General features: G+C 42.3%; 1 protein-coding gene across 6 annotated transcripts in view; it reads left to right on the top strand.

The window, feature by feature from the left end:
- cdc14ab (cell division cycle 14Ab) overlaps positions 1-25,402 on the top strand; it is a 60,808-nt gene that overhangs the window by 31,417 nt on the left and 3,989 nt on the right. Inside the window, exons 11-16 of one of the 6 annotated variants that reach the window (XM_014216013.2) lie at positions 250-427; positions 6,692-6,795; positions 9,677-9,724; positions 14,308-14,439; positions 15,423-15,825; positions 20,803-24,621. In XM_014216013.2, the coding sequence (XP_014071488.2) occupies positions 250-427; positions 6,692-6,795; positions 9,677-9,724; positions 14,308-14,439; positions 15,423-15,825; positions 20,803-20,832 (895 nt within the window). In that variant the 3' untranslated portion in view covers positions 20,833-24,621. The other 5 variants (XM_014216012.2, XM_045687382.1, XM_014216015.2 and 2 more) reach the window with 5 other exon arrangements.

The following is a 25,402-nucleotide window of genomic DNA, read 5'->3' as shown; positions in this document are numbered from 1 at the left end:
TGTCCCCCCACCCGCCATTCTGCCCTTCAACAGCAGTTGTAGTATTATCTCTTAGCATCGATTCCATTGTCCTGGGATATAAACTGTCTCTCTGGTCAGGCCACAAGTGACATGGTCTTATAGACTTAAGGTCACACGGACGGTGAGTATGTCCTAATGCCACCTCTCTCTCTCTCCCTCCTCACTCCCCCCCACCTTTCCATATTTCGTCTCCCGCTCGTCGCTCTCTCCGATCTGTTTCTCTGTCAGGAGGCAAGCAGCCATGTGGATGCAAGGAGACGTGCAGCGTTCGCAACCGAAGCAGCCGAGGGGCGTGTCTCGCCTCACCTCCAGCATGGATGACCTCGCCCTCGGCCCCACCCACACCACCATCACCACCAGCCCTGCTGGCATCCTCAAGTCCCACAGCATCGACCGCCTCCAAGAGGTCAGTGCCATCCCACAACCCTTCCGAGGGTCCTGTTTGTTAGGCACTAAAAGGAATAAGTAGTATCTAAACTTGACCAATAAGAAACACTTGTTTCACCTTAATCAATACAACCCTGTGTTCACTTAGGAAATTCCGAATTGTTTCAACCCTGTTTTTAATCTGTTATTTTCTGTTTGGCGCCTAATGAACCCGACCCTGATAATGCCCCATTTCCCCATGGATGTGAAACATCTGAGGCTACAGCTATTCCCCCACTTTTGACGTAAAACCATTCTAGTGTTCCTTCTAGAATGTTCAGTTATAGGTGGCCTACTTCCCTTACCCTCACACACCCTTACCCTCTCTTCTCGTTAGTGATGCAGTGTTTGGAGCTGTAGCGTGCGGATGACTAAGTATCGTCTACTCGTGTGGAGGCTGACTCGATTTCCCTGCAGAGTGTGTGTGTTCATGTGAGCGTCTGTGCGTAGTCGGTGGTTGTCCGTAAGTTCTGGGGGCTGTGAGGACAGACAGTAGATGTTTGCTTCTAAAGGCTTCCGATCTTGTAGTCTTATCCCAGGGTCAAATTATTTCTATCAAAGGAATCACACACAACTGTTGACCTGAAGAAAATCTGAGACGTCTAGGGTGTATTATTTCGTACTTTAATGTAAACTCAGCAAAAAAAGAACTGTCCCTTTTTCAGGACCTTACCTTTCAAAGATAATTTGTAAAAATCCAAATAACTTCTCAGATCTTCATTGTAAAGTGTTTAACTTGTTATGGCTTGGGGGCAGTATTTCGACATCTGGATGAGAAGCGTGCCCAAAGTAAACGGCCTGTTACTCAGGCTCAGAAGCCAGGATATGCATATAATTGGTAGATTTGGATAGAAAACACTCTAAAGTTTCCAAAACTGTTAAAATAATGTGTGAGTATAACATAACTGATTATGGCAGGTGAAAACCTGAGGAAAATCCATCCAGGAAGTGGGATTTTTTGATGTGGGTATTTTTCAATTGAATGCCTATAGAGTATCTAAATGGTTAGGACCCATATTGCAGTTCCTATGGCTTCCACTAGATGTCAACAGTCTTTAGACATTGTTTCAGGCTTGTTTTCTGAAAAATGAAGAAGAATGAGACCATTTTGTCAGTGGACTGTAGAATCAAGCAGTGCTGGTTTGTGCGCGTGACCGAATGCGTGCCCTTCGTTGTTTTTCCTTTCTATTGAATACGCTATTGTCCGGTTGAAATATAATCGATTATTTAGACAATAGACAACCTGAGGATTAATTATAAACATTGTTTGACATGTTTCGACGAACTTTACCGGTACTATTAGGATGTATTCGTCTGCATGTTTTGACCGCCTTGAAGCCTGTGGATTACTGAACAAAACGCGCCAACAAAACAGAGTTTTTGGGATATAAAGAGGGACTTTATCGAACAAATGAAACATTTATTGTGTAGCTGGGACTCTTGTGACTGTAACCAGATGAAGATCTTCAAAGGTAAGTGATACATTTTATCGCTATTTCTGACTTTCGTGACTCCTATACTTGGCTGGAAAATGTTAGTCTGATTTTGTAAGCAGGGCGCTGTCCTCAGATAATCGCATGGCGTGCTTTCACCGTAAAGCCTTTTTGAAATCTGACAAAGTGGCTGGATTAACAAGAATTTAATCTTTAAACCGATATATAACACTTGTATTTTATGAAAGTTTATTATGACTATTTCTGTATTTTGAATTTGGCGCTCTGCAATTTCACTGGATGTTGTCGAGATGGGTCGCTAGCGGAACACTTGTACCAGAGATGTTAAATATTGTTTCCCATGCTTGTTCAATGAACCATAAACAATTAATGAACATGCACCTGTGGAACGGTCATTAACTTACCTCGGGTAGGGGGCAGTATTTTGACGTCCGGATGAAAGGTGTGCCCAAATTAAACTGCCTGCTACTCGGGCTCAGAAGGTAGGATATGCATATTATTAGTAGATTTGGATAGAAAACACTCTGAAGTTTCTAAAACTGTTTGAATGATGTCTGTGAGTATAACAGAACTCATATGGCAGGCAAAAACCTGAGAAAAATCCAACCAGGAAGTGGGAAATCTGAGGCTTGTAGTTTTTCCAAGTGATTCCCTATACAGTATACAGTGACTTAGGGTTCATTTTGCACTTCCTAATGCTTCCGCTAGATGTCAACAGTCTTTAGAACTTTGTTAAATGCTTCTACTGTGAATATGGAGCGAACAAGAGGGCCTGGAGTCCGATGAGTGAGGAAATGACATGAGCTCAGAGGCACGCACTCAAGTGAGTGTGAGCTGTGTTCCTTTTCTTTTTTGAAGACATTGGAATTGGAATATTACTGAAGATTTATGTTAACCTCTTACATCTAGACGTTCCGCTAGCGGAACACCTGCTCCAATATCCAATGATAGGCGTGGCGCGAATTACAAATTCCTCAAAAATACAAAAACTTCAATTTTTCAAACATATGACTATTTTACAGCATTTTAAAGACAAGACTCTCCTTTATCTAACCACACTGTCCGATTTCAAAAAGGCTTTACAGCGAAAGCAAAACATTAGATTATGTCAGCAGAGTACACAGCCAGAGATAATCACACCCATTTTTCAAGCTAGCATATAATGTCACAAAAAACAAAACCACAGCTAAATGCAATACTAACCTTTGATCTTCATCAGATGACAACCCTAGGACATTATGTTATACAATACATGCATGTTTTGTTCAATCAAGTTCATATTTATATCAAAAACCAGCTTTTTACATTAGCATGTGACGTTCAGAACTAGCATTCCCACCGAACACTTCCGGTGAATTTACTAAATTACTCACAATAAACGTTCACAAAAAACATCATTATTTTAAGAATTATAGATACAGAACTCCTTTGTGCAATCGAGGTGTCCGATTTTAAAATAGCTTTTCGGTGAAAGCACATTTTGCAATATTCTGAGTACATAGCCCGGCATCCAGCAAGTTTAGCCTTCACCAAACTCCGATTTACTATTAGAAAAGTTTGATTACCTTTGGTGTTCTTCGTCAGAATGCACTCCCAGGACTGCTACTTCAATAACAAATGTTGGTTTGGTTCAAAATAATCCATAGTTATATCCAAATAGCGGCGTTTTGTTCGTGCGTTCAAGACACTATCCGAAGTGTAAAGAAGGGTGACGCGCACGACGCATTTCGTGACAAAACATTTCTAAATATTCCATTACCGTACTTCGAAGCATGTCAACCGCTGTTTAAAATACATTTTTATGCCATTTTTCTCGTAAAAAAGCGATAATATTCCGACCGGGAGTGGTGGTTTTCGTTCGAGAGAGAAAATAAACAATGGAGTCGACTCGTGCACGCGCCTCAGTTTCATAGTACTGTGACTGGCCACTATCCAAACGCGCTAATGTTTTTCAGCCAGAGCCTGCAAAGCCACGATTCAGCTTTTTGCCGCCTTCTGAGAGCCCATGGGAGCCGTAGGAAGTGTCACGTAACAGCAGAGATCCCCTGTATTGGATAGAGATAATCAAGAAGGCCAAGAAATTGTCAGACAGGGCACTTCCTGCATGGAATCTTCTCAGGTTTTGGCCTGCCAAATGAGTTCTGTTATACTCAGACACCATTCAAACAGTTTTAGAAACTTTGGAGTGTATTCTATCCAAAGCTAATAATTATATGCATATTCTAGTTTCTGGGCAGGAGTAGTAACCAGATTAAATCGGGTACGTTTTTTATCCGGCCGTGAAAATACTGCCCCCTAGCCATAACAGGTTAAAAACATCCTAAAGATTGATGCTATACATCGTTTGACATATTTCTACGAACGTAAATAGAACTTTTTTTTTTTCGTCGTGACATTTTTGCGCGCTTCCTGCATTTGGAGTAGGCGACTGAACGCGCGAACAAAAAGGAGGTATTTGGACATAAATGATGGACTTTATCGACCAAAACAAACATTTATTGTGGACCTGGGATTCCTGGGAGTGCATTCTGCTGAAAATCATCAAAGGTAAGTGAATATTTATAATATTATTTCGGAATTTTATTGACTCCACACAATAGCATGTTTGGTTTCGTGTCTGAACGCTTTCCTCAGATTATTGCAAAGTGTGCTTTCGCTGTAAAGTTTTTTTGAACTCTGACACAGTGGTTGCATTAAGGAGAAGTGTATCTATAGTTCTTTGAATTACAGTTTAATATTTTAATATTTTATCAACGTTTATGATGAGTATTTCTGTAAATTGATGTGCTCATTCACCGGAAGTTTTGGGAGGCAAAACATTTCTGAACATTACACACCAATGTATAATGGGGTTTTTGGATATAAATATGAACTTTATCGAGCAAAACATACATGTATTGTGTAACATGAAGTCCTATGAGTGCCATCTGATGAAGATCATCAAAGGTTAGTGATTCATTTTAGCTGTATTTCTGGTTTTTGTGACGCCTCTCCTTGCTTGGAAAATGGCTGTGGTTTTTCTTGTCAAGGTGATGTCCTAACATAATCTAATGCTATGCTTTCGCCGTAAAGCCTTTTTGAAATTGGACAATGTGGTTGGATTAACGAGAAGTGTATGTTTGAATTATGAGATTTTTGTTTTGAATTTGGCGCCCTGCTATTTCACTGGCTGTTGAATAGTGTGTCCTGCAGGTGAGACGGTCACGTCCCACATACCCCAGAGAGGTTAAGACACAGCTTACAGACAGTAGGCAGTTAAGGTCACAGTTATGAAAACTTAGGACACTAAAGAGGCCTTTCTACTGACTCTGAAAAACACCAAAATAAAGATGCCCAGTGTCCCTGCTCATCTGCATGAATGTGCCTTACATTTATTTATTTTTTATTTTTTTACATTTTAGTCATTTAGCAGACGCTCTTATCCAGAGCGACTTACAAATTGATGCCTTAGGCCTTAGGCATGCTGTAAGGAGGCATGAGAACTGCAGATGTGGCCAGGACAATAAATTGCAATGTCCGTACTGTGAGACGCCTAAGACAGCGCTACAGGGAGACAGGACGGACAGCTGATCATCCTCGCAGTGGCAGACCACGTGTAACAACACCTGCACAGGATCGGTACATCCAAACATCACACCTGCGAGACAGGTACAAGATGGCAACAACAACTGCCCGAGTTACACCAGGAATGCACAATCCCTCCATCAGTGCTCAGACTGTCCGCAATAGGCTGAGAGAGGTTGGACTGAGGGCTTGTAGGCCTGTTGTAAGGCAGGTCCTCACCAGACATCACCGGCAACAACGTCGCCTATGGGCACAAACCCACCTTCGCTTGACCAGAAAGGACTGGAAAAAAGTGTTCTTCACTGACAAGTTGTGGTTTTGTCTCACCAGGGGTGATGGTCGGATTCACGTTTATCGTTGAAGGAATGAGCGTTACACCGAGGCCTGTACTCTGGAGCGGGATCAATTTAGAGGTGGAGGGTCCGTCATGGTCTGGTGCGGTGTGTCACAGCATCATCGGACTGAGCTTGTTGTCATTGCAGGCAATCTCAACGCTTTGCATTACAGGGAAGACATCCTCCTCCCTCATGTGGTACCCTTCCTGCAGGCTCATCCTGACATGACCCTCCAGCATGACAATGCCACCAGCCATACTGCTCGTTCTGTGTGTGATTTCCTGCAAGACAGGAATGTCAATGTTCTGCCATGGCCAGCGAAGAGCCCGGATCTCAATCCCATTGAGCACGTCTGGGACCTGTTGGATCGGAGGCTGAGGGCTAGGGCCATTTCCCCCCCAGAAATGTCCGGGAACTTGCAGGCGCCTTGGTGGAAGAGTGCGGTAACATCTCACAGCAAGAACTGGCAAATCTGGTGCAGTCCATGAGGAGGAGATGCACTGCAGTACCTAAAACAGCTGGTGGCCACACCAGATACTGACTGTTACTTTTGACCCCACCTTTGTTCAGGGACATATTATTCCATTTGTTAGTCACATGTCTGTGGAACTTGTTCAGTTTATGTCTCAGTTGTTGAATCTTATGTTCATACAAATATTTACACATGTTAACTATGCTGGGAAAAAACGCAGTTGACAGTGAGAGAACGTTTCTTTTTTTGCTGAGTTTATTTATCAAACCAGCACTAGACATACTATAGGGGTGGGAGCACTATTTCCGTAGACAGCTGTTCTTCTTATACACAACACGGCCATGTTTTGCTTTGTTTCATCGTGATCTACTGTACATGCTTAGGCGCACATCTTACGGGTTCATGCGTTGTCTCCACAGAACGACTACATTGGAGAAAACGGGCTCTGCATGACCCAAGGAGATAAACTGCGTGCCTTAAAGGGCCGGCGCCAGCCCAGGTCGGCCACAACGGGAGCCCTAAGGTAAGAATTGCCATGGATACCTCAAACTTCCCCTTTAAGATCCTCCCGCCTTATTAGTTGGCACCTTTTTGAGATCTCAGTTGAAGAATTCAGCCTTTCCTCCCTTAGCGGTATAGCTTTCCATGTTTTGATGAACTCTGTCCTCTTCACTACGGAAAGTAATGCATATTTAAGGTTATAACCCACAGGTAAAAATTCTGGGAGGCATGAAAACCACCCCGCTGGCGGACAGTTGTAAACTGTGGAATGATTTGAATTTATCTGTCTAGCACCGTCTTCTAGCTCAGTGGTTCCCAACCGAGGAACTCTGAGGTGTGCCGCGAAACTTTTCCTAATCGTGGTGATTCTTTTAAAACGCTCACTTATAAACAGCACATGTGGAATGCATAGAATGTTGACTTGGCAGCGCGAGTGCCAGTCAGATAATACATTCGATGGTACATGGTTACACCTGTAAGTCCAGTGTGCTGTTATTACATTTGTATCATTTGATGGGCGCGCATCACGACCGAAGTAGTCTGTATCGTTTTACTTCATCTGTGAAAACCATTAGCACAGGGGCATGTCTGATTAGGCTGAACCCGAGTCATTTATTTCTTACTCTATACCACAGCCTCTTGCCATAGAAACAGAACATGACTTTGTGTCTGTGGTTGCACCTTTTTTAAAACCTGTTGGGGATCTTATCCCGATATCGGGATTCATTGTCAAGAGACCATGGCGGGAAATTCAAAAACTGCAAGAATCTAATAATTTCAATTTCTCAAACAATCAACTATTTCTCACAATTTGAAAGATAAACATCTCCTAAATCCAACCACATTGTCCGATTTCAAAGAGGCTTTACGGCGAAAGCATAAAGTTAGGTTATGTTAGGAGAGTACATTGAAAATAGCTGTGTGTAATGTTTTGTCAATTCAAAGACAGGCGTCACCATAAGCGGATAACCAGCTAGAATTATGCACCAACCTTTGACAATCTTCCTCAGATGACACTCCTAATACATTATGTTACACAATACATGCATTTTTTGTTCCATCAAGTTAATATTTATATCCAAAAACAGCATTTTACCGAAGCGGTGAAAATCAGATTTTTTTTTTCTCTCAAATGCTTCCGGTGAACAACGTTACAAATCACAAAATTACTATTCGATAACATTGGTAAATTATATTATTGTCATTCAAATATTCATACTTTAACATTTCGTAAATGCTACTGCAATGCCAGATTTCAAAATAACTTTACTGGGAAATCACAATTTGCAATAAACCGGGTGCTGTGCTAAGAACAATAGGCTAGGCTATACAGGTTAGCACCATCTTGTAACCATGTAATATCAAAATTACTATTGTCAATATTCCCTTACCTTTGATTATCTTCATCCATTGGCACTTCCAGAAATCCCAGGTCCACTACAAATGTGGTTTCTTTTGACAAAGTTCATAATTGATGTCCAAATAACTCCAAGTTGTTCCATGTTGTTAGCGCTCGGTAGGCTACTAAAAAGTAGCGCGGGGGAGTCACGGCAAAAAAAAATAATAATCTATTTACATTGTTCAAACATGTCAAACGTTGTTTAGCATCAATCTTTAGAGCCATTTTTAACGTGAAACATCAGTAATGTTTCAACCCGACCTCTCCTGTGTCTTGAAAAACGTCTTTGAAAAATGTATCGCATCACATGATTGCGCAGGTGCAGCCAATAATGAAGTGACGACATCCCAGGGAGGTCAACTTCTCTTCCTTGCCATCCGGTCTCTGTTCATCATAGACGCTTCAAACAACTTTATAAAGATCGTTGACATCTAGTGGAAGCCGTAGGAGTTGCGAAATGAATCCTTTCTCACTATGGTATCTATAAAACAATGACACTAAATAGTACAGTCACAAAATTCATTTTTTTTTTTATCTATTTTTCACAGGTTTTTGCCTGCAATATGAGTTTTGTTATACTTACAGACACCATTCAAACTGTTTTAGAAAATTCAGAGTGTTTTCTATCCGAATGTGTTAATAATATGCATATCCTAGCTTCTGAGTTGGTGTAGGAGGCAGTTAAAAATGGGCACATATTTTTTTCAAAATTTCTCAATACTGCCCCCGAGCCCCAACAGGATAATGAAGAAAACTGCTAGTCTCTAGCATAAACTGTTTACTAAAGACTTATTTTACCTGACCTAAAACAATGGCACATTCTGGCGCAGATTTCAGGACACTCTTAAAGAGGTACACGCATTAACCATTATGAGTAAGGAACTATGAAAATATTTCAAATAAAAGGTATTTAATCTATATTAAAAAAAAATAGATATAATATATAATAATATATATATGTATATATATATTTACAGTAGATCACGATTTATATAAAATATATATATATATATTTATATGTATATATATATTTACAGTAGATCACGATTTATATAAATTATATATATATTAATATTAATTAATTGGGACGTTTTAGGTGTGCTGCAGAATTTTATATCATGTCAAGGTGGGCCACGGTTCAAAAAAGATGTGGGATCACTGTTCCAGCAAGTAAGACAGTCTGTGGCTCTGATCTGTTTTGGGGCACAGGTTTCCATGGTTATCTAGCTGAAATAACACAGGCACTGCCAGGCAGGGCAGGATTTTCAGAATAATGGCTCTGTTTCACGCTGGGGTTTCTGAAAAATACTCGATTTGGTTTTCCTCTAGAAAGTCATTTTTAAGCTTTTGTTTTAGTCATGTAGCCTACTGGATGCTCTCTTCCAAAATGACTTAGTAATCACTACTTTCCCCCTTCTCTATGCTCTAAGTAAATATACGTGTGCAAACATGCTGCCTTTGGACGTGTGAACCCTCCATCTTTGTCTCCCTCTTTCTTTTTCAGACTTGAAGACATGAAAATGCACACCAGGTCACCGTCCCAACCTTTTAGGTACCATTACAATTGTGTTGACTTTGCTGTTTGTCTGTCTGTCTTTTCCCAGTTTTCACTCACACAGAGTGAACTGCTGTCACAAAACACACAATTGATACAGTCTCATCAATATACAGTGAGGGAAAAAAGTATTTGATCCCCTGCTGATTTTGTTCGTTTGCACACTGACAAAGAAATGATCAGTCTATAATTTTAATGGTAGGTTTATTTGAACAGTGAGAGACAGAATAACAAGAAAAAAATCCAGAAAAACGCATGTGAAAAATGTTATAAATTGATTTGCATTTTAATGAGGGAAATTAGTATTTGACCCCTCTGCAAAACATGACTTAGTACTTAGTGGCAAAACCCTTGTTGGCAATCACAGAGGTCAGATATTTCTTGTAGTTGGCCACCAGGTTTGCACACATCTCAGGAGGGATTTTGTCCCACTCCTCTTTGCAGATCTTCTCCAAGTCATTAAGGTTTCGAGGCTGACGTTTGGCAACTCGAACCTTCAGCTCCCTCCACAGATTTTCTATGGGATTAAGGTCTGGAGACTGGCTAGGCCACTCCAGGACCTTAATGTGCTTCTTCTTGAGCCACTCCTTTGTTGCCTTGGCCGTGTGTTTTGGGTCATTGTCATGCTGGAATACCCATCGACAACCCATTTTCAATGCAAGGAGGTTCTCACCCAAGATTTGACGGTACATGGCCCCGTCCATCGTCCCTTTGATGCGGTGAAGTTGTCCTGTCCCCTTAGCAGAAAAACACCCCCAAAGCATAATGTTTCCACCTCCATGTTTGACTGTGGGGATGGTGTTCATGGGGTCATGGGCAGCATTCCTCCTCCTCCAAACACGGCGAGTTGAGTTGATGTCAAAGAGCTCCATTTTGGTCTCATCTGACCACAGCACTTTCACCCAGTTGTCCTCTGAATCATTCAGATGTTCATTGGCAAACTTCAGACGGGCATGTATATGTGCTTTCTTGAGCAGGGGGACCTTGCGGGCGCTGCAGGATTTCAGTCCTTTACGGCGTAGTGTGTTACCAATTGTTTAATTGGTGACTATGGTCCCAGCTGCCTTGAGATCATTGACAAGATCCTCCTGTGTAGTTCTGGGCTGATTCCTCACCGTTCTCATGATCATTGCAACTCCACAAGGTGAGATCTTGCATGGAGCCCCAGGCCTAGGGAGATTGACAGTTCTTTTGTGTTTCTTCCATTTGCGAATAATTGCACCAACTGTTGTCACCTTCTCACCAAGCTGCTTGGCGATGGTCTTGTAGCCCATTCCAGCCTTGTGTAGGTCTACAATCTTGTCCCTGACATCCTTGGTGAGCTCTTTGGTCTTGGCCATGGTGGACAGTTTGGAATCTGATTGATTGCTTCTGTGGACAGGTGTCTTTTATACAGGTAACAAGCTGAGAATCTCAGCTCGTTACCTGTATAAAAGACACCTGGGAGCCAGAAATCTTTCTGATTTGAGAGGGGTCAAATACTTTTTTCCCTCATTAAAATGCAAATAATTTTATAACATTTTGGACATGTGTTTTTCTGGATTTTTTTGTTGTTATTCTGTCTCTCACTGTTCAAATAAACCTACCATTAAAATTATAGACTGATCATTTCTTTGTCAGTGGGCAAACGTACAAAATCAGTGGCATTAACATCTCGGTCATTCAATTCAGTGCAAAGTAAAGCACAACTCAACTGAAGCTGGAACTAGACTACATCCAGCACAGTGCTGGATGGACAGAGAGGTAGTCCTTGATGATCTTTTTGGCCTTCCTGTAACTTTGGGTGCTGTAGGTGTCCTAGAGGGCAGGTAGTTTGCCCCTAGTGATGCGTTGTGTGGACCGCACCACCCTCTGGAGAGCCCTGCGGTTGTGGGTGGTGCTGTTGCCGTACCAGTGATGCAGCCAGACAGGATGCTCTCAATTGTGCATCTGTAAAAGTTTTTCAGGGTTTTAGGTGACAAGTCATATTTCTTCAGCCTCCTGAGGTTGAAGAGGCGCTGTTGCGCCTTCACCACACTGTCTGTGTGGGTGGACCATTTCAGTTTGTCAGTGATTTGTACGCCGAGTAACTTTTTAAGATGGTGCCGACAAAGGGGGCTGCCTCGCTTCTGGTTCTTAGGAAACTTTGCGGCATTTAGTTTTTTTCTGTTATTTCTTACATTGTTAGCCCAGAAAATGTTGTTATTACATACAGCTGGTAAGAACTATTGGATATCGAGCGGTGGTAACTCACCAGCACGACCAGGAATACGACTTTCCTGAAGCGGATCCTTTGTTCGCACCACCCAGGGCAATTGAACTGATTCCAGAGGCCGACCCAAAACAACGCCGGCGGAAAAGGGGTACTCGGAGTGGTCTTCTGGCACAACTTAGGTGTGCACACCACCCACCGCTTCCGAAGTATATTACTCGCTAATGTTCAGTCCCTGGATAACAAAGTTGACAAGATCAGGGCAAGAGTTTCTTTCTAGAGAGACATCAGGGATTGTAACATACTCTGTTTCATGGAAACATGGGTCTCTCTGGATATACTATTGGAGTCGGTCCAGCCATCTGGATTCTCGGTTCATCGCGCCAACAGGAATAAACATCTCTCTGTGAAGAAGGGCGGAGATGTGCGTTTCACGATTAACGACTCATGGTGTAATTGTGATAACATACAGGAACTCAAGTCCTTTTGTTCACCAGACCTAGAATACCTCATAATCAAATGCCGACCGTATTACCGTCCAAAAGAATTTACTTTGATTATAGTCACGGCTGTGTACACCTTCCATCATGCCGATACCGTGATGGCCCTCAAGGAACTTCACTGGACTTTATGCAAACTGGAAAACATATAGCCTGACGCTGCATTTATTGTAGCTGTGGATTTTAACAAAGAAAATTGAGGAAAAGGCTGTCTAAATTCTATCAGCTTATCGACAGGCTGTTTTAGCTACTCGCGCTGCTAAAACACTTGACCATTGTTACTCCAACTTCCGGGATGTATACAAGGCCCTCTCCCGCCCTCCTTTTGGCAATTCTGACCACGACCCCATTTTGCTCCTCCCTTCCTATAGTCAGAAACTCAAACAGGAAGTACCCGTGCTAAGGACTATTCAACGCTGGTTTGACCAAACAGAATCCACGCTTCAAGATTGTTTTGACTGGGATATGTTCCGGGTAGCTTCCGAGAATAATATTGACGAATTCACTGAAACGGTAACTGAATTTATCAGGAAGTGTATAGGAGATGTTGTACCCACTGGAATTATTAAAACCTACCCTATCCAGATCATCAAGGACAACACCCACCCGAGCCACTGCCTGTTCACCCCGCTATCATCCAGAAGGCGAGGTCAGTAAAGGTGCTTCAAAGCTTGTACCAAAAGACTGAAAAACAGCTTCTATCTCAAGGCCGTCAGACTATTAAATAGCCATCACTAGCACAGAGAGGCTGCTGTCTATATACACGGACTTCATTGGCCACTTTAATAAATGGAACACTAGTCACTTTAATAATGTCAATTTAATAATGTTTACATATCTTGCGATACTCATCTCCTATGTATATACTGTATTTTATACTATTCTACTGTATTTTAGTCTATGCCACTTTGACATTGCTCGTCCATATATTTATATATTCTTAATACCATTCCTTACTTATATTTGTGTGTATTGGGTACATGTGCAATTGTTAGATATTACTTGTTAGATATTGCTGCACTGTCAACTAGAAGCACAAACATTTCACTACACCCGCAATAACATCTGCTAAACACGTGTATGTGACCGATTTGGAGAGGAGAGGCGGCTTGGATTGTGAAAAGAGTTGATGGAAATTGAACTCCCTCTTTTGTGCTAGAGTACGGCCCTTAATAAGTGTTCCTCAAAGAGGAGCGAGCGAAGAGTGCTCTTCGACAGCTCTCTCCTCCCACTACTTTAGCCATCTTCCTTTCACCTACTCAAATGTGTGTGTCTCCGTGTGTGTGTCACTGAAAGGCAGAGGATAATCACGCTAGCACATCTCCTCTAGTTGTTGTACTCCTGAAATAAGAGCGTCCTTCAGCCCAGTACAGACTGATAGTTCACAGATGACCACGAGCAGCAAAGACAGACTGCTTTTATGAAGGAGCTGGGAGTGATGCCTCGTACCAGAACCAGCTTTTTTTCTGTCTCCTATTATCTTATTCGTTCCCACTCCCTTCACACTTCAATTATATTATACTAATATCAAAGATTCAACTATGGTGCTGTTGAAGTGCCTTACCTAATAAATAGTCCTTCAGATACCGTTCTGTAACATTGTCTGGTGTTACTGGGTACATCTTTCACTGGGGGTCGTCGTTAAAGTCTTGCCCATACGTTGTTTGTTTCTAACAATGGGATTTGCACTGTAGGTCCTTAATGTCTTTAAGGGGTGTACACTATCCAATTTGTGTGCCCGACGAAGATCATGTTTTCTATGTGTGTAGTAGAAGAAACTATTGTGTATGTTGGCAAAAGTTGTTACTTCTGTTAACAGCTGTTAAGTTTGTTACTCCACCTCACAATATTTACGTCCAAATCATCGTTCTCTTTCTTTCTCCCAGCAGGATGAACCTCGGAGTGGGCACTCAGGGCACCATCTCCCCTCTCAAGTCCTCCAAAGTCCCATCATCCTCTGCTTCGGCCAGCGCCAAGAGAATTGGCGGCAGCTCCTCCTCCTCGGCGTCCAACCTCAAGAGGTGAGCCTGCACCCTCCCCCCTACGCACCCCTCCCCGGAAACTTCTTACCCTTTACTCCTTTTTTTTTTTTTATCTAAACACTTCTTTCTTTCTTCCCTTTTCATCCTGCGTAGCCTCCCATCCCTCCATTTATCCACTTACCCTTTCTCTTGCCTCCTGTAGATTGGTTTATTCTATAACCTTTCTCTCTTCCCCCTCTTTCCTGCTCTTTCCTGTCCTGTCATATCTTTCTTGGCTGTCTCAGTCCCCTGGTTGTGTTTCTGCCTGTCTGTGACTACCCAATGCCCTGAGAACCAGTGGAAGGATATGCAGGGCTGAACAGTGTGTGTGTGTGTGTGTGTGTGTGGGGCTCACTAGACCGATTCACATAGAGGGTTGATGTGTTGCAGGCAGTGTGCTTTCCCAACAGACCGACTCTAAATCCCCCGCATTTTGCTGTGCAAGAGACCGGCACAGGCAGATGCACATAACCGAGAAAATATGCATCATCAACCTCTCCCCCTTGAGCAGTACCGGATCTACTTTGCTCTGTGGAGGATTTGTGAATGTTTCTTTTTCTATTCTACTGCGTGATATAACTGTGAATGTGTAGGTAGGTAGCCATGGCAATGAGAACTCCAGCTTCCCCCCTGGTGAATCTGGCAAAATGCCTGCAGTGCCGAAGGTGTGCATTACACTAACATGGGGTAGTCAGGCTCCTGTATCAGACTGCATGTTGACAATATAGATTGTCTATGTCTGACTCAATCCCCTATTCCACTGTTAGCTGATTGATTAACACACAACCGGTTTATACAGTCTCCTATCAGAGCCAATGTACCGTACCCAAAGGTAGCTGCCCTCTCCTTAGCCTGTGAAAGCAAAGGCAGTGGCTATCCCCTTGTCAGTGTGTTTGTTTGGGGTGTGTCCCTGTGTATTTACATGTTCCCACTCCTGCTACCTTTCCCTCCATATATTTGTCCACCCCCCCCACACATCTCAGCTCCTCCATCAACTCCAGGCTAGCCAGCTCCCTAGGCAACCTGTATGCAGCCAACGGCGGTGAGGACAATAAGAAGCCGCCTTTCGTTCCCACTTCATCACCACCCTCCTCTTCAAGCTCGTCCATCGTCACCATCACTCCATCGGGCCGGACGGCTCCTGGTTCCTGCTACGTGGCTAATGGCACGCTTGGCACCAATTACCACCACCAAGAGGCCAACAACAATCAGTATAATTCCTCCCCCGCCGGGATCTTCAGCCACGGTGGCCTCGCGGGGGCCCCACACCATGCTGCAGGCAGGCTGGGGCCCGGGCCTGAGGTGTATGGCCCCTACAGATCCCAAAAACGGGGCTACTCCGGCCTGAGCAGACCCTCTGGCCGCTACCTCAGTCGCTCAATCCCCGTAAGTGTGTGTGCTCACCACCTGAAAAAACAAAACTCCAACAGTAGCATCTTTTTGGTATTTCCACTGTGACCCTTTTTTGACCTCTTTTGACCTCTTGTGTTTCCCCTCTGCACTTCTCCGTCAAACACGAGTTTCCTTCCTTTTTGTGCGGATGTTGTCATGTTATGATTGTAGCCAGTCGTCCTCTTCCTGCTGCTGCTGTAGCTTCTCCGCTGTCTGTGTGTCTAACTCTCTGGCTGCTCCACTGAACTCTATTCCTTGTCTGTCTTCATGGTGCTGAATAAGGACCTACAATGGCCTAGTTCCACTCTAAATGCCTACTTCATACATACCAACTACGGCTATTAGGCCATTTCACACCAGCCACCCATCTAGAGTTGAAAGCATTTACTGGAACATTTGGGCAGAACCCTAATTAGTGTTATGAACAATGAAGTTCCTCTTCCATTGTGTATTGGTGGGGAGACATTTTGCTAATTCACTTTATTTCCTGACCTGTTCAATGGATACTTGGGGATTTTGGCAATGAGGCCCTTTATCTACTTCCCCAGAACTTGTGGATAAAAATTGTATGTCTCTGCCCGCAGTTGATGGAAGTTGCAAAATAACTCTAGCGCAATTGCTAACTAGCGTTAGCACACGCTAGTTAGCATTGGCTTGCAGAACAGCCTCTAACTTCCTCCATACTGGACACAGACATAAGAATGGTGTACACGAGTTCATCTGACTCTGGTGAAGTAGATACAGGGCATCATTGCCAAAATCCCAAACTATCCCTTCATCTTATTCACCTCTATTGAGTGGATTCTATCATCACATACCAATTAAAAATAATAAAGCTCCGCAACAGAAACAACACTAAACTGGAAATGCACTTTAACTACTAACCAGGTTGATTTTGTATAAACAAAGGGCTTTTGTGCACTGGCCTCATGATTCCTCCTGGTTGGGTGATTGGCTGGTTCCTTCTGGTTGGGTGATGGCTGGATGTCAATATGGTTCCTCCTGGTTGGGTGATTGGCTGGATGTCAATGTGGTTCCTTCTGATTGGCTGGATGTCAATGAGGTTCCTTCAGGTTTCTGGCTTTAACATAAGGAAATGTAATAACAGAGACATCTAACAACACTTTTTAAACATGACACTAACTTCTAACGCGTGTTGCTGTTTGATAGACGCAAGTGGGGCGCAATTACGCAGTGGATCTGTGTGACTGCAAGCTTAGTGTGGCCAAACGTTTTTTCATCGTTTTTTCTCTCAAATAGCCCACGTGTCCCCCCCCTCAAGTGTTCCACAAGGATGCTGGCCCATGTTGACTCCAATGCTTCCCGCAGTTGTCAAGTTGGCTGGATGTCCTTTGGGTGGTGGACCATTCTTGATACACACAGGAAACTGTTGCATGTGAAAAACACAGTGGCGTTGCAGTTCTTGACACAAGCCGGTGGGCCTGGCAGCTGCTGCCATACCCCATTCAAAGGCACTTAAATCTTATTTCTTGCCCATTGCCCTCTGAATGGCACCCATACACGATCCATGTCTCAATTGGTTAAGGGCTTGTGAGTAAGCATTTCACAGTATGGTCTACACCTGTTGTATTCGACGCATGTGACAAATAACATTTGATTTGTCTCCAGGCTTAAAAATCCTTCTTTAACCAGGCTCCTCCCCTTCATCTACATTGATTGAAGTGGATTTTAATGGTTGACATCAATAAGGGATCATAGCTTTCACCTGGTCAGTCTGTCATGGAAAGAGACGGTGCTCCTAATGTTTTGAACACCGTGCAAATTCTAAACTGTTGTTATCCACTTGTAGAAGCTATTATTGGAGTAAAGCGCATTCATCCATCCCTCAGAAGGAAGCATCTCCCTCAGTTTTGTCTTAGCCCAACCCAGAGGGAAATCCTAACCTCCCTTCCAAAAAGCAGTTGTTAGTTGTGGTCCAGTGCCAGACTCAGTCATACTATAGAGCTCACTCATTTCCTGAGATGCGAGCCCAGTAATTCTCCTCCTTCCTTTACCATGAACTCATGGAGGCCTTTCATAGGCCCTGACCACAAGGGCCTGACATCTGAGGCTAGTTCCTGGAACTTCCCACACTTGCGCCAGCAACGCCAGTGCCAGAATTCTCACCCACTGCTTCTCAGCCAACCTAGATTGTTGCACCGTTATCATTCATTTAACATTTTAGGATTGACTGGCTCAAAACCTGCTACTCTTGCACAGATATCAAGTTAATTCACGTTCAATCCCCATCACCTTGCCTATGCCTACTAAATAAGTAAAGGATAGATGAATGAATGAATGAATAATATCTTCCAATATACACCCCTCACCCTTCCTAGGTGATGGTAACACACATACCATACTAGCAGCCACAACCACCAGCCCACAAACGGTGTGAAAATAAGGTAACAAGTGATGTGACAGACAGTGCTTATGACAGTGGTGGAAAAAGTACCCAATTGTCATGCTTGAGTAAAAGTGAAGATGCCTTAATAGAAAATGACTCAAATAAAACAGTCACCCAGTAAAATACTACTTGACTAAAAGTCAGTATTTGGGTTTTAAATATACTTAAGTACAGTGTATTCAGACCTCTTGACTTTTTACAAATGTTACGTTACAGCATTATTCTAAAATGTATTAAATAAAAAAATGTTAATCAATCTACACACAAACCCCATAATGACAATGCGAAAACAGTTTGTTTTCATTTTTGCAAATGTATTAAAAATAAAAAACATACCTTATTTACGTAAGTATTCAGACCCTTTGCTAAGAGACTTGAAATTGAGCTTGTGCATCCTATTGCCATTGATCATCCTTGAGATGTTTCTAAATCTTGATTGGAGTCCACCTGTGGTAAATTCAATTGATTGGACATGATTTGGAAAAGCACACACCTGTCTATATACGGTCCCACAGTTGACAGTGCATGTCAGAGCAAAAACCAAGCCATGTGTTTGAAGGAATTGTCCGTAGAGCTCCGAGACAGGATTGTGTCGAGGCACAGATCTGGGGAAGGATACCAAAAGATGTCTGCAGCATTGAACGTTCCCAAGAACACAGTGGCCTCCATCATTCTTAAATCGAAGAAGTTTGGAACCACCAAGACTCTTAGAGCTAGCTGGCTGCCCGGGCAAACTGAGCAATCGGGGGAGAAGGGCCTTGGTCAAGGAGGTGACCTAGAACCCGATGGTCACTCTAACAGAGCTCCAGAGTTCCTCTGTGGAGATGGGAGAACCTTCCGGAAGGGCAACCATCTCTGCAGCCCTCCACCAATCAGGCCTTAATGGTACACTGGGCAGACGGATGCCACGCCTCAGTAAAAGGCACATGACAGCTCGATTGGAGTTTGCCGAAAACCACCTAAAGGACTGACCATGAGAAACAAGATTATGCTGTGGGGATGTTTTTCAGCGGTAGTGACTGGGAGACTAGAAAGGATCGAGGGAAAGCTGAACGGAGTAAAGTACAGAGCGATCCTTGATGAAGACCTGCTCCAGAGAACTCAGGACCTTCGACCGGGGTGAAGGTTCATCTTCCAACAGGACAACAACCCTAAGCACACAGCCAAGACAACGCAGCAGTGGCTTCGGGACAAGTCTCTGAATGTCCTTGAGTTGCCCAGCCAAGGCCTGGAGCCCGATTGAACATCTCTGGAGGGAGCTGAAAATAGCTGTGCCGCGATGCTCCCCATCCAACCTGACAGAGCTTGAGAGGATTTGCATAGTAGAATGGGAGATACTCTCCAATTACAGGTGTGCCAAGCTTGTAGCATCATACCCAAGAAGACTCGAGACTGTAGTCGCTGTCAAAGGTGCTTCAACAAAGTACTGAGTAAAGGGTCTGAACACTTATGTAAATGTCATATTGCAGTTTCTTCTTTTTTTTATACATTTTCAAAACGTCTTAACCTGTTTTTGCGTTGTTATTATGGGGTATTGTGTAGATTGATAAGGGGATTTAACAAAAAAATCAGTTTTAGAATAAGGCTGTAATGTAACAAAGTCAAGGGGTCTGAATACTTTCAGAATGCACTATATCAGAAGTAAAAGTAATTGCTAAAATATACTTGAGTATCAAAAGTAAAGTCAATTATTATTTTAATGTTTTTTTATGTACAGAGAGCCAGGGTCACACTCCATCACACATAATTTACAAAGAAGCATGTATGTTTAGTGAGTCCACCAGATCAGAGGCAGTAGGGATGACCAGGGATGTTCTCTTGATACGTGTGGGAATTAGACCATTTTCCTGTCCTGCTAAGCATTCAAAATGTAACCAATACTTTTGGGTGTCAGGGAAAATGTATGTAAAAACGACACTATTTTCTTTAGGAATGAAGTGAAGTAAGAGTCCTCAAAAATATAAATGAGTAAAGTACAGAAACCCCAAAAACTACTTAAGAAGTATTTTTACTTAAGTACTTTACATCACTGCAGAGGGGCTGGTTGAGAATGGAGAATATTGTATTACTGTCTCCTTGTTTTGCCAGTCAGTGGAGTTGTTCCTTTATCAGAATTCCAATACCCTATCAGAATCCCATGACCTTCTCTCCCTTCTTGCACAATTCATCTCATCCCCATCTGTTTGCCAGTCCTGCTAATTCCTGCTCTCTACCTCGCAGCTTCCTACTCTTGCCCACACACAGACACCCTGTCTGTCTTGTCCACCATAAATCTATTCATTAGTCCAGGAAAATGCATTTGACATTTAAATGATTGTCTATTTTAATGGCTTTTCTATACCTTTGTAACCAACCGTTCAAGTGTAACCTGTTAGGAATAGAATATTTCACACAGGCTTGTTAGATAACAACCTTCACCCTTTGTTTTTTTTGTCGTCAACACTTGAACAATTAGATGCAGTGATTTGCTTTTCTATTTGCATTAGAGCCAGAGGCTGTGTTATAATCCACTGTGATTCACTGTCATATTTTGTCTCTCTGTCTCCCTTCTCCGTCTCTTGCAGTCCCTTCAATCTGAATATGTTCAATACTAAAGCGCTGGTTCTGCGTTGACCAAGACCAGACAGACACCTTGACACTGGACCTCTGACCTGGATGGGATGGAGTCTCCCACCCCCTTTTTTTTCTCTCTCAATATCTCCCCCACTCTCTCCCGCATACTGAAAGGAAAATTAATAAACCGTGGCATCTGAATGGGTGTGGTCTTTGGAGACAGGCACATCGACAGCCACAAACTCCCAAGGGCTCATGGAACTTTGAGTTTTGGGCTTCTTCTGTCTGCTTCAGACGGCCTCGATCCACCCTAACTGCAGTCACTGTTTGGATAATGCTTACAAAGGGCGATTTGTTTACCTAGCTTTTGTCTTTTATTTTTTGTTTCTGGCGAGCTATAATTAGGCGTGGCCAGGCTGTGACTATGTGAGTGCTCTTTCTTTAAAGCTGAGATCCGGCCATATACAGTAGGTTCTAGGCTTTCCTGCGTCACATATCTGTTTTCTTTTATATGTTTATGTGCTAATACTGTATACACAACACATGACTTGTACTGGGGGGGAAAAATGTATTTTCTTTTTTAGACGAGAAAGGATTTTATACATGAAATATGACAATTTTGTTGCCTGGATAAAGAAATGTTTATTTAGAAGTGGGTTAAAGAACATGTTTTGGTTTATGACAATTCTATTTTTGTCTCTTGAGTGTAACTACTTCACTAACAATATATCTAGATCAAAATATGTGAAATTAATGGAGAGGCGGCGTACGGTATTTTGCGAGCCGAGTTCCTTATCAACAAAGTATTTACAGGACCAGGCTCAGGGTAAAGTGCTCTCCTATTTACGATTGTGTTTTGTGCGTGCGTGACGGTGTACGTCCGTGTGTAGTAGCATCTACGTACCATAGACTATGAGAATATGTATGTATGTGCCCATGTGAGCGAGTGTTTGCGCGCGTGCATGAAAGAGGTTGAGTGGTGACCGTGTGTGTAGGGGGTTGTCTAGAGATCATGTGTGCAGTCCTCTGGTGATGGGATCAAGCGAAGAGATGTGAATGGAAGAGAATTACATATAGGGAAGAAATGAATGCTGTCTCTTCACTATTCTAAAAATATTTTTTGTTTGTTTTGATTAAATCAATTCAATCGACGGGTGGGTTTTGGTACCCCCTTTTCAATTGGAACTAATTAATAATGTTCTCCTCTGTTGCAAGCCTACAGGAGATTTGCATATAAATGGGACAACGATAGTATTTATCCTATCATGATATGATAACTAAAGTCATACCTTCAACCAGCGTTGTGTAGGCCTTGTGACTATGTACTGTATGCTTAGCATGACGAACTAAACGGATGATTCAAACCCGTGGTCATTACTAGAGGAAATTTGAGTTGTGGTGTTGGACTGACACCACACAAGCCTCAGTCCCTACAGTATACTGTTCATGCCAGGCAGCTCAGCAACCCTCTCCACAGACACTGCACTCCACAGACACTGCAATCATGCTCTTTTTAAAGGGAAAATGTTTGATTTTAATGAGCAGATTTTCAGTGTTATTCGGCCCACATTGACTCGCTGTAGATTACGAAACTTGATTCGTGGCAGCCTATTTTTAAACACACACACACTACTGTAGAACCAATTATGTTTGTTGTTTTATAATTAAGGCGCAGTGGAAGTTCATCGCTATTACTGAAATATTTCCATGTTGTGTGTCGTGTTTGTGTTGAATGTAAAAACAAGTCAGAGACTTTTTTTTCCTGGCTTGTGTGTATTATAATTAGTTCAGCTTGTAGATGGCGAGAACTTTTCAGCTTTGCAGGTAGAGGTTCCTAAAAAAAATTGAAAAGCACAACTGTCCCCCAAAAATGCTTTCTTTAGAATGTCATATTGGGTGCACAATGCAGCGGTCATTATCAAAGCTGGTTTTCTACCAATGAGTATGGCATACTGTGGCCCAACTAAGTACATTTTTCTGTTGGACCTTGTAACAATGGATCCATATATTTGGATGCTTCTTATTTTTTTTATTTTATGTAGTAGACTATTGACGTTGATTTGGGTAACAAAAAAAAAAATGGGTACAGAAGCGTCTGTTTATCACTGATTTTATCATTTTTGTTATTATTTTAGGCCTCTGTACAGTCCTGGCAGTGAAATTATTTTGTTTCAAAATGGAGAATCTTAATGCAAGTATTCTACCTCCATGAAATGTACAATTTTAATAGCAGAAAAATTCTTACTTGCATATATTTTTTCAAGCAGTATGTTATGAAAATGTTATAACTTTAGATTAGTATTTTTTCATACAGTAGACACATTTGCATTTTAGTATGCTTACTGTATGTACACAGAGCAAAAATATAAACGCAACATTTTAAAAGATTTTACTGAGTTCATTTAAGGAAATCATTCAATTGAAATAATTGCATTAGGCCCTAATCTATGGATTTCACATGACTGGGGATACAGATATGCATCTGTTGGCCACAGATACTGTACTTTAAAAAATAGGTAGTGCCATGGACCAGAAAAAAAACAGTCAGTATCTGGTGTGACCACCATTTGCCTCATGCAGCGCGACACATCTCCTTCGCATGGAGTTGATCAGGCTGTTGTGGCCTGTGGAATGTTGTTCCACTCCTCTTCAATGGCTTGGCTGTGCGAAGTTTCTGGATATTGGCAGGAACTGGAACACGCTGTCGTACATGTCAATCCAGAGCATCCCAAACATGCTCAATGGGTGACATGTCTGGTGAGTCTGCAGGCCATGGAAGAACTGGGACATTTTCAGCTTCCGGGAATTGTGTACAGATCCTTGCGACATGGGGCCGTGCATTATCAGGCTGACACATAAGGTGATTGCGGCAAATTAATGGCATAACAATGGGCCTCTATCTCGTCACAGTATGTCTGTGCATTCAAATTGCCATCGATAAAATGTAATTGTGTTCATTGTCCATAGCTTATGCCTGCCCATACCATAACCGCACCGCCATCATGTGGCACTCTGCTCACAATGTTGACATCAGCAAACCGCTCACCCCCACGATTCCATACACGCTGTCTGCCATCTACCCGGTACAGTTGAAACTGCGATTCAGCCATGAAGAGCACACTTCTCCAGTGTGCCAGTGGCTATCGAAGGTCACCATTTGCCAACTGAAGTCGGTTACGACGCTCTACTGCAGTCGGGTCAAGACCCTGGTGAGGATTACGAACACACAGATAAGCTTCACTGAGACAGTTTGTGCCAAAATTCTTCAGTTGTGCAAACCCACAGTTTCATCAGACGGTCCCGCAGGTGAGAAGCCGGATGTGGAGGTCCTGGGATGGCGTGGTTACACGTGGTCTGCGGTTGGATATACGGACATATTCTCTAAAATGAGGTTGGAGGTGGCTTATGGTAGACAAAATGAACATTCAATTCACTAACTCTGGTGGACATTCCTGCAGTCAGCATGCCAATTGACATGTGTTGTGTGACACAACTGCATATTTTAAAGTGTCCCCAGCACAAGGTGCACCTGTGTAATGACCATGCTGTTTCATCAGCTTCTTGATATGCCCCACCTGTCAGGTGGATTATCTTGGCAAAGGAGAATTGCTCACTAAGAGGGATGAAAACAAATGTGTGCATAAAACTTGAGCAAAATAAGTTTTAGTGCGTATAGCACATTTCTGGTATCTTTTTGTTTCAGCTCATGAAAATGGGACCAATACTTAACATATTGCGTTGTATATTTTTTTGTTCAGTGTATATATTTTACATTTACAGTTAATGCAGGTTTCTAAAGGAAGTAACAAAATAAAAACGCATTTTAAAGATTCTTGCCTCTGTAAATTATTTATTGTACTTGCTCTTTTTTTCTCTTCAGAACTTGCCATATTGACAGATAAGAGTACATTTGTATTTGAAGGAAGGAAGGAACACAAGCTCCGACTGATTCTGGTTGTCTTGGTTTCACACCTGTATAGCCTTTCAGCTGTCAAACAGGTAAATAATTTGTTTGAATATGCTAACCGAACATAGCATCTTTTTTTAAAATAGTGCACTTATTTCAAATGACTAGCTAGGCACATCAACACAGAGCCTTCTATTGCAATAAAGGGCTTTGTATCATCTTTGCTTAGGCAGGGTAGTTCACCTGAATTTCTTATCTTGAAAGAGATTGGAAACAGCCAGAGACAATTGTTATCTTCGATGACCAAATACAAAATTGTAAAATATTGAACGAAGAAATTAACTTTTTGGAAGCATTGTTTCTAGTCTAACTATATTTGCCATATGTGAACATGTGACGATTTTAAATTTCATTACTAAATAAATCAAGAGTCAATTAGTTTCTTATGGTTCATAAAGATACATTTCAAGATAAGGAAGCATTGCATGTTTTTAGGTGAACGTTCCCTTTATACATCAGTGACAGAGGTTTTAAAAAAAATAGTTTTTATTGTTTCTGCCTGTCCTTTTACCAATTGGTACTCCTGTGTGTGTCTGTGAGCACAGTCTTTAAAGGGACAAGTCAGTAATGAATTCTGCATGCGTTTGAATTGCTAATGACGTTTAGTTTTTCACAGCTTCATAGCTTGGTGCCAAACAGCCCTG

Source organism: Salmo salar, chromosome ssa10 (genome assembly GCF_905237065.1).
Source record: "Salmo salar chromosome ssa10, Ssal_v3.1, whole genome shotgun sequence".
Classification (NCBI taxonomy): Eukaryota; Metazoa; Chordata; class Actinopteri; order Salmoniformes; family Salmonidae; genus Salmo; species Salmo salar.
This window is presented reverse-complemented; position numbering and strand designations above follow the sequence as displayed.